General features: G+C 37.7%; 1 protein-coding gene across 1 annotated transcript; it reads right to left on the bottom strand.

Annotated features, from left to right (window-relative positions):
- Positions 1-7358: 7358 nt before the first annotated feature.
- LOC104217117 (uncharacterized) lies at positions 7359-8932 on the bottom strand. The gene has a single exon (XM_009767267.2). It carries the CDS (start codon positions 8789-8791, stop codon positions 7604-7606), a length of 1188 nt encoding a protein of 395 aa, XP_009765569.1. The 5' UTR covers positions 8792-8932; the 3' UTR covers positions 7359-7603.
- Positions 8933-14313: the final 5381 nt, after the last annotated feature.

Below are 14313 nucleotides of genomic sequence, written 5' to 3' on the forward strand. Positions count from 1 at the left end.
ATCCAACTGGTGATCTACATCTCCTCCCGTATAGTGCCTCGTATGGGGCCATTTTAATACTGGAATGGTAGCTATTGTTATAGGCGAATTCTATGAGTGGAAGATGATCATCCCAATTCCCCTTAAAATCTAGAACACATGCTCGTAGCATATCTTCCAGTGTCTGAATGGTACGTTCAGCCTGTCCGTCAGTCTGCGGATGAAATGCAGTGCTGAGATTTACTTGTGTGCCTAAACCCTTCTGGAAAGACCTCCAAAAGTTAGCCGTAAATTGAGCTCCTCGGTCTGATATAATAGATATGGGCACACCATGAAGCCTAACAATCTCCTTGATATACAACTTCGCATAATCTTCAGCCGTGTAAGTTGTCTTCACTGGCAGAAAATGGGCACATTTTGTAAGTCGATCAATTATCACCCAGATGGAGTCAAACTTATGATAAGAGCGAGGTAATCCAATAATGAAGTCCATATTAATCACCTCCCACTTCCAGGTCGGAATCTCTATATTTTGAAGCAATCCACCGGGTTTCTGATGTTCTATCTTTACTTGTTGACAATTGGGACACTGGGCTACAAATTCTGCAATAGACTTCTTCATATTATCCCACCAATACTGCTCCTTGACATCATGATACATCTTTGTCGAGCCGGGATGGATGGAATATCGGGATTGATGAATCTCATTCATAATCTTCTCTCGCAACCCTGCCACATTAGGCACACACAATCGGCTCTGGTATCTCAGTGCCCCATCTTTTCCGATCCTAAAAGCCATACTTTTACACTGTTGAATGCTTTCTCTTAATCGTACTAAGATAGGATCTTCATATTGTCGTGCTTTTACCTCGGTTACCAAAGATGATTCTGATGTATTCTGTACAGTAACACCTCCGTCATTAGAGTCTAACAATCTGATTCTCATATTGGCTAGCTGATGAAGCTCTTTAATCAACCCCCATCTACCTGCCTCAATATGTACTAAGCTTCCCATTGATTTACGGCTGAGAGCATCTGCCACAACATTGGCTTTACCGGGATGATACAATATCTCGACGTCGTAGTCTTTCAATAATTCAAGCCACCTACGCTGCCTCAAATTCAACTCTTTCTGCTTGAAGATGTATTGTAAACTCTTGTGATCTGTGTAGATGTCAACATGGACGCCGTATAAGTAGTGCCGCCATATCTTCAAAGCATATATTACTGCAGCCAATTCCAAATCATGGGTTGGATAATTCTTTTCATGCTTCTTCAATTGTCTTGATGCATAAGCAATCACATTCCCACGCTGCATCAATACGCACCCCAAACCTATACCTGAGGCATCACAATATACCACATAATCTTCTGTTCCTTCAGGAAGAGTGAGCACTGGTGCAGATGTCAATCGATTCTTCAGCTCCTGAAAACTACGTTCACAAGTGTCAGACCACTGGAATTTGGTAGCTTTTTGTGTTAACTTAGTCAATGGTGATGATATAGAGGAAAATCCTTCTACAAACCGCCTATAATATCCTGCTAGTCCTAGGAAGCTGCGGACTTCTGATGGTGTTGTAGGTCTCGGCCAATTCTTTACTGCATCGATCTTCTGAGTGTCGACACTAATACCCTCATCAGATATCACATGGCCAAGGAATGCTACTGAGTTCAGCCAGAATTCACATTTGGAGAGCTTAGCATATAACTTACGATCCTGAAGCGTCTGTAATACTATCCGCAAGTGGCCCGCGTGTTCCGCCTCCGAACGAGAATACACTAGAATGTCATCAATGAATACAATCACGAACACATCAAGATAGGGCCTGAATATAGTATTCATGAGATCCATAAAAGCTGCTGGGGCATTTGTTAGCCCGAACGACATCACCAAGAACTCAAAGTGCCCATATCTTGTCCGGAAGGCCGTCTTTGGAATATCTTTCTCCCTAACCCTTACCTGATGATACCCTGAACGTAAATCAATCTTGGAGAAATACTTGGCACCCTGGAGTTGGTCAAACAGGTCATCAATTCTTGGAAGTGGATACTTGTTCTTTATAGTAGACTTATTCAACTGTCGATAGTCGATACACATCCGTAACAACCCGTCTTTCTTCCGCACGAATAGGACTGGTGCACCCCAAGGTGAAGTGCTAGGCCTAATAAAGCCCTTATCCAGCAAGTCCTTCAACTGCACCTTCAACTCTCGCAACTCTGCCGGGGCCATTCTGTATGGAGGAATAGAGATCGGTTGAGTGTCAGGTAACACATCAATGCTAAACTCAATCTCCCTTTCAGGAGGAAGGCCTGGGAGTTCATCTGGGAAAACATCTGGGAATTCGTTGACCACAGGGATTGATTGTAAAGTAGGCGGTTTCGCCTCCACATCCCTAACGCGAACGAGATGATAAATGTAACCTTTTGAGATCATTTTCCTTGCCTTAAGATAGGAAATAAACCTACCTTTTGGTGTAGCAATGTTCCCTTTCCATTCAATGACGGGTTCACCCGGAAATTGGAACCTAACCATCTTCGTACGACAGTCAACATTTGCATAGCATGAGGCCAACCAGTCCATTCCCATTATCACATCAAAATCAACCATTTCTAACTCAAATAAATTTGCCGAGGTTTGACGACTACAAATCATCACAGTGCAACCTCTATATACCCTTCTAGCAATCACAGAATCTCCTATCGGAGTAGATACCGCGAGGGGTTTACTTATCAATTCAGGTTCAATGCCAAACTTATTAGCCACAAAGGGTGTAACATATGATAATGTAGATCCCGGATCAATCAACGCATATACATCATAAGAAAACACAGATATAATACCTGTAACAACATCTGGAGACGACTCGAGATCCTGTCGACCTACTAGAGCATAGGTTCGATTTTGAGCACCACTCGAACTCGGCACTGCACCTCTACCCCTACCACGACCTGTCGACTGCTGAAAACCCCGTGCTGGAGGTCGAACTGATGAGGAAGAACCAGACACAGATCCAGTCGGCTGAGCCATACCATCACCTCCTCTATTAGGACAATCCCGCATCATATGGCCAGGCTGCCCGCACGAATAGCATGCATCAGAACCTCGACGACACAGTCCAAAGTGGGCCTTGCCGCACTGATCACAATGTGGTGTTGGGGGTCTCATCTGACTAGTATCCCTGTGATGTTGCGAGCCAGATGCCCGCGAACTCTGACCTGGACCAGAATAGGATCGATCATATCGAGGCCTCTGAAACTGTGGAGGAGCACTAGCTACAGGTGGCGCCGAACTCCTCGAAAACTGTGGCCTGATGCGGCCTCTGAAGTCATCAGAATACCCTGCAAATCTCGCCCTCTTATGCTGGCCTCTATCCTGCTCCCTAACTGCCCTCTGCTGGCGCTTACGATCCTCTAGGGTCTGGGCATAAGCTTGAATACGGGAAATATCCATGCCCTCCACCAAGGAGGTTGTCGTACACTCATTTATCAGATGTGGTCCCAACCCATTCACGAACATATGCACCCTATCACTCATCTCGGCCACCATATGGGGAGCATACCTTGCCAAAGAATCAAACTGCATACTGTACTCTCGTACACTCATATTACCTTGTCTAAGGTTCAAGAACTTATCAGCTCTAGCTCGTCGTATCTCAACTGGCAAGTAGTGACGAAGAAAGGCCTCAGAAAATTCCTTCCACACAGCTGGAGGAGGGTTCGGACCCCTGGATCTCTCCCAACTATCATACCATAGAACTGCTAAATCCCGTAGCCGATAAGAAGCCAACTCTACTGCCTCTGTATCACTAACATGCATAACCCGAAGTGTACGATGAACCTGGTCAATAAAAGTCTGTGGGTCCTCCTTGGGGTCTGATCCGGTAAACACTGGAGGGTCTAAATTAATAAAATCACGAACTCTTGTACTAACTGGTTTCTCAGCAGCACCTGTATTCTGCCTCTGAGCCTGAGCAGCTACCAAGCTAGTCAATAACTGCAAAGCACTCTGCATATCCTGGTCTGGAGTGCCAGACGGAGGAACTGGAGGCGCTGGGTGCCTTCTAATATCCTCTGGAGGAGATGGAGTAGATGAGGTATGAGAGGGCATCTCACTTTGAGCCTCACTTTGTCCTGCTCTGACTTGGGGCACCTGACTGGTACCCTCTCCCGCTGCTGTATCAAGCCGCCTACTAATCGTTTGCTTCCTAGTCGAAGGCATCACTGGAAAAAAACAAGGTGAATATTAGAGACGAACACTTACGACTCAACTCTACGCACGATCTAGATTCAGGAAGAAGGTAACAACCCTAGATGTCATGTAGCCTCCTGATTATAAATGTGGCGCGCTACACATCCATAATCAAGACTCTACTAGACACGGCTCATAGACAACCCCTAGGACAGACTTGCTCTGATACCAAGTTTGTCACGACCCAAACTGAAGGGCCATGACTAGCACCCGACCACACTTGCCGAGCACCAACGTACATTTCATCTAACCTTCATTATTATCTTTTAAGGCTGACGAGATCAATATAAATGGTAGACCTAGATCATGGACAACCAGCAATAAAATATGATGGCATGCATATACATAGCAGGGGATGACCAGACAATCAAGAAACTACATATAAGGTATGAGCTACCACGCTACTATGAAAGACTATACAACAAAAACTAGCCGACAAGGCATACCAAACTATACATGAGCCGACACCTGTCTATGAGCCTCTAAAAGAACATAAGTGTTGCAACATAGCCGGAACAGGGCCCCGACATACCCATAATGTCTATAACAAAAATTGCATACCAAGACCAAGGCAAGTCCGGAGAAGGGATCTCGCCAATCACCGCTGATCTACTGTGGTGGGGGAGCTGTACCTGCCTGTCTATCAGGACCTGCAGCACGACATGCAGCGTCCACAAATAAAAGGACGTCAGTACGAATAAAGTACTGAGTATGTAAGGCAAGGAACCATAAATACGATCAGTAATGTAAGCAAGGATAGAGAATATACAACCTGTAACATCTTAGTACCTCTGAGGGCTACTTACATGAAATGCATGATACATATGTATAAATACATAAACCTTTAAAGCATTCGCCTCTGTGGGCATCATCATCATCATATCGTACCCGGCCATAATAGGCTCGGTAGAATCGTACCCGGCCACGTGGAGCTCGGTAAAACCCAACTGATCAGTGGTTGCACAATAGGTGCCGTACCCGGCCAACTATAGCGTGGCTCGGTAGAGTAAAATAGATACATATATATATAATGCATGCTCGACTCATGGAATCACATTCTAAACCTTTCGGAGTGACGTAAGGTCGGTATCCTCTGTACACGTTATTAGGACTAACTCTTCACTATGAACCTTATAAGAATCAGGAAGTACCAATAACATTGATAACATAAGAATAAGAGAAGCAACATTAACATCAATCGTTCCATAAGAGGGAAAACAATGTAAGTACTGCTAGCTTCTAAGAGTAGAGTATCTTTGGAAGCTCGTTCATTACATTATGTACAATCGGAGTCGTGCAAAAGAAGGAAAGGGATAGCCTCACATACCTTGTATATACTGCCCCAATCTCAAGCTATGCAATTGTCAAAACTCCTTAGTCTACAATAAGAGAAACGATACTATCGTTATCATTTAAGCGTCATAACTATTATGTATCGACCACAACCTATTTTACGATGAAACGGACAGCACCTCCCCTATATATATGACCTCACACCATTCAAAACAATCACCAAACAGCCCAAACATCATCAATAATAAACATATTGAGCCTCCCGAAATAGTCCACACACAGCCTAATCACTCCATACATACGACGACCACCGTAGTCGTGTCAAACAACCTGGAAATGTTACGAATAACTATCAGCCCATAAACCTACATATATATGGTGTTTCTCCACACCCTTCCTCCTCCAAAACTCCACAAGATAGTAGTAAAATACGCAGCCCAACAACAACGCAAAACAGTCCACAAAACAATAACACTACTACCAAACCTTTCGATATATATCTCACAAGTTCTAGCTTCAATGGCTTAGCCGCAACTTGGATAATCTTAAATACATATAGAGTAAGAGGTTCCTTACCTTTATACAGAAAGAACAACTCCAATTTGACCTTAAATTTCCAAGAAATATCCCTCCAATGCTGCCACAACAACAAAAAAATGAAACTAGCGATCAATTAGTGTTTTTCGGCACTAGAATCACTTTAGAAGGCTTGAAATCACCTAGGATTAATATTAAGAACATTAGGGAGTATTTACAGAACATATACCCTTTAAAACAACCTCCCACACGAGTTGGAACGACACAAAAATGAGCAACAACAAGAAGAACAAGAGACTTACTAGCGCCACGGAATTCCCGACACTTGATTTGTGTTGTTTGCCCTTTTTTGGGTCTTGAATCTTGAGAGAACCTTGAGAGGATGTTCCTAGGGTTCTAAGTTCTGAAAATAGTGAAAAGAAATGACTAAAAACGGGTTGTGGTCATCCTATATAAGTCCAAATATCTTAAACCGACTTAGTGGGCCCCATAGAGAGGTGCTTGGCGCAGTCTCGCGAAAACGCGAATATCTCTCTACTCCGAGATCGTATCGATGAACGGTTTAATGCGTTGGAAACTAGACTCATAGATCTTTAATTTGGTGGGTAGATCACCCCGTAATTCCTTGTAAATTATGAGAAAAGATTAGAAACATTTGACCTAATGTTTAAGTAAAATTATGAACCTAAGTTGCGACAACTTTTGTCGACTTTTGTTTCATAACTCGTTTGACTTCAAGACTTATGATACGGATATTATATGATTAAAATACCTTAATAAATGACCTCTTGAGTGTATTAAGCACCGCTAGATTACCTGAAAATACGAGTTACAACATCCTTGATTCGTTTAACTTCTAATATTGGTTAATCACCCTTATACACTCTTGTATCACTTAAGACCAATAGGATTGACTTCTTATCATCTCAAAGATAATTCCTTCTTGGATTTATGTTAACTAATATATGGCATGAACTAACACATGTGGATATGGGTTGTAACACATACAAGGTCTAATCATACCCTTAATGACACGTGTTCTTGTGTACCACCAAAGAATCTAACATTTGAGAAGCTAATATTCTGTTAAATCCTCATATAATAAAATATTAAAGCAAGAAATACTTCTAACTCAAAGAAAACATATGTATCATATGAGCCAAGTGGAAAGTGGAACAAAGAAAATATTTGTATGAATTGATTCATAGATCGCAACATGTAGAAATTGCTTCATATATATCAGAGTTGCAAGGGATTTAAAAGAACAAAAGGACTATCGGAAATTAAAATCAGAAAATACTGGAAGGAATCAAGAAAATAACACTGAATGATTCGTAACAATCCTTACATTAACACTAGAAATACATACAACTTCAGAGTTGTACAATTCAATAGTTAGCTCTTTTTTTTTTTCTGAAACCCTAGTTCTTTAAACTGGAAAATAACATCAACTAGTAAAAACTTTTTTGTCAATAATACCATATTAAAATCCGATATTTTAGATCAATAGTTTAGATAGAGTACTGCGGGATGCAGCAAAAAGTCTTAAGAATTCTGCAGCTTAGCTGCAAAAATATTGAGAAGGTCTGGGTACTGAAATATGTCTCCCATCATGTTGTCTCCTGATGACACCTGAAGATTTGCTGCAAAATCTTGATGATACATTGGAAAAGATGATGACGTTTGTGAGAATTCAAATCCACTGTTTAAACCATCATTAATCTGCTGTGGAATATTAGAAACTCCAGATAATTCTCCTTTAGTAGAGGAAGGGAATGGCTCAGACTTGACGGGCTTGGGCTTTGGGAAAAACCCATTTAAGGCCTCTTCAAGTAATCCCGAATCAGATGGCTCTGAAGGAAAAAAATCCATCCCCGAAACATCATGAATACAAGGACTGTTGTTGTTGAGTGAACGAACGTTTTCGATTTTTGGCAGAGTCATAACTGAGGAGCTGGGAATAATGGCATTGCTAGTAGTGGGTAAAAAAGTGGAAGAAGAAGAGGTATGATTCATCAAATTAGAAGTTGACGAATTCCAGCCAATACTAGTATTATTGCGACTAAACATTAAAGGCAGTTGTTCATACAAAGGCATGTTGTTGTTAAAGCCAGTGTCTGAAGAAAGGGAACTGGTAGTATTGGAGGAATTGGAACTAAGAAGTTCACGAAATAGAAGCATGTTTAACGAATCATTGCTTTTCTGGGTCGCAGTAGCAACTGTAGTACCATTGACACCCCTAATACCAGAACCATAAGAAGGCGAATAATTAGAGGAGTGAAAAAATTGTCTGTTCGACAAGTCCTTTAGAGCAGCCTGATAGGGAAATGACTTAGCACAAGAATAGTTAAACGAATTAGGAATATTAAGAAACGTTAACCCATCGTTAGTGGAAGTTGGTTGAGTAGGAGAAGGAGGAGGGTAAACAAAATTTGTTCGAGCTTTAACACCGCGCATGGCTCTAGCAGCACAATCGTAAGCACAAGCAGCTTCTTCTGCGGTATCAAAAGTGCCGAGCCACCTCCTTTCTTTAGACTGAGGGTCTCTTATCTCCGCTGCATACCGGCCCCAAGGACGGCGGCGAACGCCGCGATACCTCACCGCCCCAACAGATGAACCACCACCGTCATTGAGTGATCTTTTGTTGGCGCCACATGATCTCTTCGTAGTGCAAGTGGTGGTTTGAAGAGGGAGATCGGATTCTTGGTTAAGTCTCCTCATGGCATCTTCCATTTTTTTGTTTTATGATATGAGAACTATGCAAAAAAAAAAAAAAACTAAAAAAGAGCCCCGTGATCAGTAGCTGAAATTAATTCACTGCAGCTGTACGTATGGAGAAGTTATAGGTTTTCAGGAGGTGCAAAGGAGAATGTATGTAGTAGGGACTCTGAATTTGAGCTTGTATTTATAATGCCATGGCTGTTGCGGTTGCATCTATAAAGGAGAATTTACGCGTTGCCACGGGCATTTAATAGAAAATAAATTCTACAGCTAGTATAATAGCTAGTTTGGTCAAGCTTCTTTTGGCAAAAAGTGTTTTTTTTTTTTTTGTCAAAAGTGCTTTTGATCAAAAATTAAGGTGGTTTGTCAAGATTTTAGAAGGAAAAAAGTGTTTTTGAAGAGAAGTAGAGACAGTTTTGGACAAACAGAAAAAAGTAGCTTCTCTCAAAAATCACTTTTTTGAGAAGCACTTTTAAAAAAAATACACTTAGAAGCAGTTTTTTAAAGTTTGGTCAAAAAAACACTTCTCAAAATAAGCTGATTTTTGCAGTTTGACCAAACGGACTATAAATGAACTCAAACACAACACTAGTGTAATAAATTTGTGTCTCGTCACTAAGAATTTACTGTGTTACAGGAAGTGTTTTTATTACTCCCTCCGGTTCACAATAAGTGACCAGTTTACTTTTTCATTTGGTTTAATTTAAGTGTCCAGTAAGGTAATCAAGAACAAATTTAATTTGTTTTTACTCTTTTACCCTTATGTGCATATCCCTAAAAAGTTTTCTCACTCTCCACTATAACTATGTGACTAATATTTAATAAGGATAATTTAATCATACTAGATATTTTTGTATAAGATTTAACATTTTCTTCATGGGCGTACCAAAAGGAAACTGGTTACTTAATGTAAACCGGTTCAAGTTATCAAATCAATGCTAGTATGTACTCCTCCTCTCCAAATTATCAGTCCTTTTAGCTCAAAAAAGATTGTCTCTATATAATTGTCACTTTAGTAATTTATGATTAACTTGGTTAACTCCTTTCAACTATACCCTTGATATCAAAAGAAGCAGTAGTTCTTTTAAATGTCGTTCAATTTTCAAAAAGCATTTAATAGAGGTAATTTGATAAACTATACCTTGTATTTATTACTCCCTCCGTCTCATATTAAAATTGGTGATTACTAAAAATAATTGTCTCAAATTATTTGTCATTTTAGAAGTTCAACACAAAATTGATTACTATTTTCTTTTTTTACCCTTAGTAATAATTATTCTTGAAGATGGAGATAACACATAATAGAATAAATATTCAATGAAAAGAGATTATATTTTAAGACATATGTAAGGATAGAATAGTCCAATCCCTTTCCTAACTAATATTTTTACGGGACGTGTAAAAGAGAAACATGACATATAATATGAGACAGAGAGAATATTTTCTTAAATGGCATAAAAAGAGCTAAAGTACCAGCTGGAAATTTATTTTGATGAAGAAAACATCATATTAACGTTTTAGAAAAAATACTTTAATAATTTTGAATTATGAATTATTTTGATAACTATATAAAAATGAAATTGTATCATGTTCAGTATGTCCAAATATTTAAAGTATGTCGTACAAAACTACAAACTGGACGGCGCAGCAATATTAAGAGGGTTCAATTACACAGTAGTGAAGTTTAAAAAAAAAAAAAGAAAATTAGATCTTAAGTTGTTTAAAATTTTTTGTCTTCTCTTGATATGCGTAAATTGTCAAGTAAAAGTGAACATCTATTTTTAGTATACATACCAAGTAAAAGTGATCGGAGGGAGCATAAACAAAGTTGACATGATTCCATTAGTGTTAAGCGTGGACAATATTTTACGCTTGGGACGATTACAAGTGCCCAAAATTAGTGTATATATGTCACAATTTCAACAAAATAATACTGTTATTAAGCTGTGCATGGATAGCAGAAGTCGTTGCATGATATTCGATGATATGTCCATCATGCCAATCCTATACGATGCTCCTGTTCACTTCTCATTAATTAAAAGAATAAATGTTCAACCACCATTTTCAATGGCTATCTTAGCATCAAGGTAATATGTAAGTTACAATCCAGTGAAATAATAGCTTTGCACAGATAGAGGGTCAAAGGTATCCGAAAGTTTTATAAAAGCGTGCAGCATATTATATGCAATGTCAGTTGACAATGCAACATTGTCCATCGTAGAAGTACCTAACAAATCTTAATAAGTTCGTTACACCAATTAATTTCCAGGCACACAATTTTTACTTTAGCAAAAATAAAAAAAATGAGGAAACAACATTGTGTGTTTTTTGTATTAAAAAATGGACACGAGTGATATTAAGTTGTGTAGAAATTCATACAACTCATAATTAGTAATAATGGTTCAACGACGTTCGAAGAAATTAGTTGGGAGAATGTGACAGCTAAAATGCAGTAAAAGCCTTTGAGCTATTTCCAAGATGAAGATAAAAGTAAAGAGGCAAAAAAGAAGATTTTCGAGATGTGTCGTTTTTACATTGCTTCAATTTGATTGATACTGATTTCTTACGAATTACAAATTCACTGGAATTTATGGATATTGTTGGCCTTTTTTATGAAGCTAAGAAAATAGCCCTGATCTATAACATGGAATTCTTTTTAAACAAGAAAACATGATGCGTACTAATTAATCTATGAAACTTTACAGATTAATTATGCTGATGAAATAGTGACATAAATTTTCAAGATGAAACTTCTGAAAATTTTAAATATGTGGTGGTATAAACCAAAAAAAAATGTTTAACTTACATGTTATGACAGTAAAAAAAATTAAATTATCATGTTAACTTAATATGTAACAGCAGGTAATTGTCCATGATAAATCTAATTTGCTAATTTAGAAAGAAAGCAAAAAGCTTCACATCTATACAATAAAGAATTTTTTACACTAGCACCTCATTGGCATATAATAGCAAGTGATTTATCTTATTTTTAATATTACACAAAACGTCAGATCTAAATACCGCATTCGGTCCACAAAACGTAACCAATTTATTTTTTTATTTTGGTCCAAAATAAGTGTCTATTTATAAAATCAAGAAAAAATTCAATATGTTTTTCTAAAATTATTCTTACGTACGTATCCCTAAAAAGTTATTTACTCATCACATTTGGGAAGACTACTATAACTATAGTGCAATATTTAATGAATGGTAGTTTTGTCACACTTAACGAAGGATATTTAATGAAGGGTACTTTGGTCAACCCAAAAAAAATGAAAAGAAAAAAGAAGAAGAAAGGAGGTCAGCATCAAAATGTCTGAGTCCAACATAAAAGCAAATAGTCGGGATTTGCGGGCAAGAAGATAGAAGATGACAGTCCCAAAATGCAAATTTTTCTACAAAGAAATAAAGAAGATTTTTCTGGGGAACTTGAAAAGCATTTTCACCATCCCAAACAATACCTTTTTTCTTCCTCGCAAAGTGTGACAGATACTACTTTTAACTTTATAAAATCTTCTGAATGATTACACTGGCGGCGCTCAGAAATTGTTCCTCCTACTACTCCTATCTTCTTTTATTCTCATTCTAATTTTACTGGTTTATTATCTGGCAAAATTTATTTTCCTTTCTGTTCATTATTTCCCTCTCATACAGATTATGTTCCCTGCTTTTGGTTTTAAGTTAGCGGTAATTGTTTTAGTGTTTGCAAACCAAAGAGTTTATGTTCACATGGCATTGTCTGAAAAACTAGGGTTTTATGTATAGGGTCTTTAGAAACTAGGCTGTGCTGGTGGATACAGACTAAAGTTTATGTTAGAGAAAAATATGGAACTTGTCTACTAACCTAAACTTCTCTTCTACTTGAGATATTTACTGGAAAAAAAAATGATCAAGAGCCATGTTGACTAGATCTCTAATTTGCTTATGCATTTCTGTGTAGAATTCTGGATCAGTTTTTTTTTCTTTTCTTTTTTCCCAACTATTTTATTTTCGTTATAAAAAAAATACTGTTATTGTTATACACACAAGAATGAGGTGAAAAGGCGCATATATCATTCGTAGTAAAAAAGAAAATGAATATGGTCTAAAAGAGACCAGTAACTATATGGAACACGTTTTCTGTATTGAAATTTTGAGTATTTTCTTCAGATTATTAAGAAGAAGCTTCTTCTTTTTTTTTTTCCGAGGGGTGGGGGGGGGGGGGTTTCTTTTTATGTATTCCATTCCATATTTCCATTAACGAAAACTGGGAACAAGTTGCTTACAAAGTACAATATTTACTAGTCCTATAAATAAATTCAAAGTACAATTATTTCTCCACAAGCTAGAAATTTTGTTAGAATATCCCCATTAAACAACACTATGCTAGCTTGCTCGTCAGATGCAAGTTGATTATGAAAACAATGTATTGAATTATTGGTTTCAATTAAGAGCATTATTGCTTTATAAATTTTAAAAGCTCCCACGAAACCTCACTAGCCTAGCTTGCTCCTCACCACGCTTCTCATTTTTGCCAAAATTCACTGTGGCCATACTGAGATAAAATCATACTAGGTTAAAATAAATTGTATTATTCATATATAAAGTTCGAGCACAAACTGGTGTAGTAAATATGATGTTAGCAATCCTAATCTATCTTTTTTGTTAAAAAGTTTTACTTCCAAACACTAACAATTTAAATGTATTTTGTCACTTAAATGATAATTAGAAGTAACCATCAAAATATAATAAGTCAAGGAGGATTACTGTTGGAAATTTACAGTTTAGTTGTCGGTGAGAATTTTTCGGGTAAGTTGGTTCGTTCTCACGTTTTCTTTTCCTCTTCCTTTCCTCCTATCCCCTACGTGGTGAAGAAAGTATTAAAATAAAAAAAATAATAATAATAAATAAAATTAAAAAAAAAACCTCTAATATATATCATATTTAATCCCATAAACAACCCGAAATGGTTGTGGGGCTCACTCTCTTGGATGCCATAATAATATAACACTTTCTTATATATATTTTTAGTATGTCCAAAAACAATACTAATATCTTTATAAATTTAAAAGTAATAATTTAACTTTTAAATTTTTTTATCTTACATTCAATGAGATGATTTATAATCATATAAATATACAGAGGTGTCCAGAATTTAAAATTTATGGGTTCCTTTTGTAATATGAAATTAATTTACAATAATAAATGGATTCACAGTTATATATTTATTAATATTTAATGGATTTTTTAATAAAAATACAGAGTCTGTGCAAAAGTTACTGAATTTCCGGAAACCCAATAGGTATTCTCTACATATGCTGCAAATACATACTTATAACTTATTTTAATCATAAATTTCAAGACAAAAAATGAATTGTGTATAACAAGGGAATAGTAATCCAGAAGACATCTAAATTCCGAAGAGGAAAAATGTCAACCCCACTGCACATTCCCACCACCACTACCCCCACCACCACCACCACCACCTTCCCCTCCCCCCCCCCCGCCGCTTGCTCCTACCCTCACTGTCCGTCAAGTATAAAAGAATAATGAGG

The sequence above is a fragment of the Nicotiana sylvestris genome, chromosome 10, assembly GCF_000393655.2.
Source record: "Nicotiana sylvestris chromosome 10, ASM39365v2, whole genome shotgun sequence".
Taxonomy (NCBI): Eukaryota; Viridiplantae; Streptophyta; class Magnoliopsida; order Solanales; family Solanaceae; genus Nicotiana; species Nicotiana sylvestris.

What these genes read in the sequence shown, in the direction of transcription:
- LOC104217117 (XM_009767267.2), bottom strand. Translation starts at nt 8,791, where the DNA reads ATGGAAGATGCCATGAGGAGACTTAACCAAGAATCCGATCTCCCTCTT.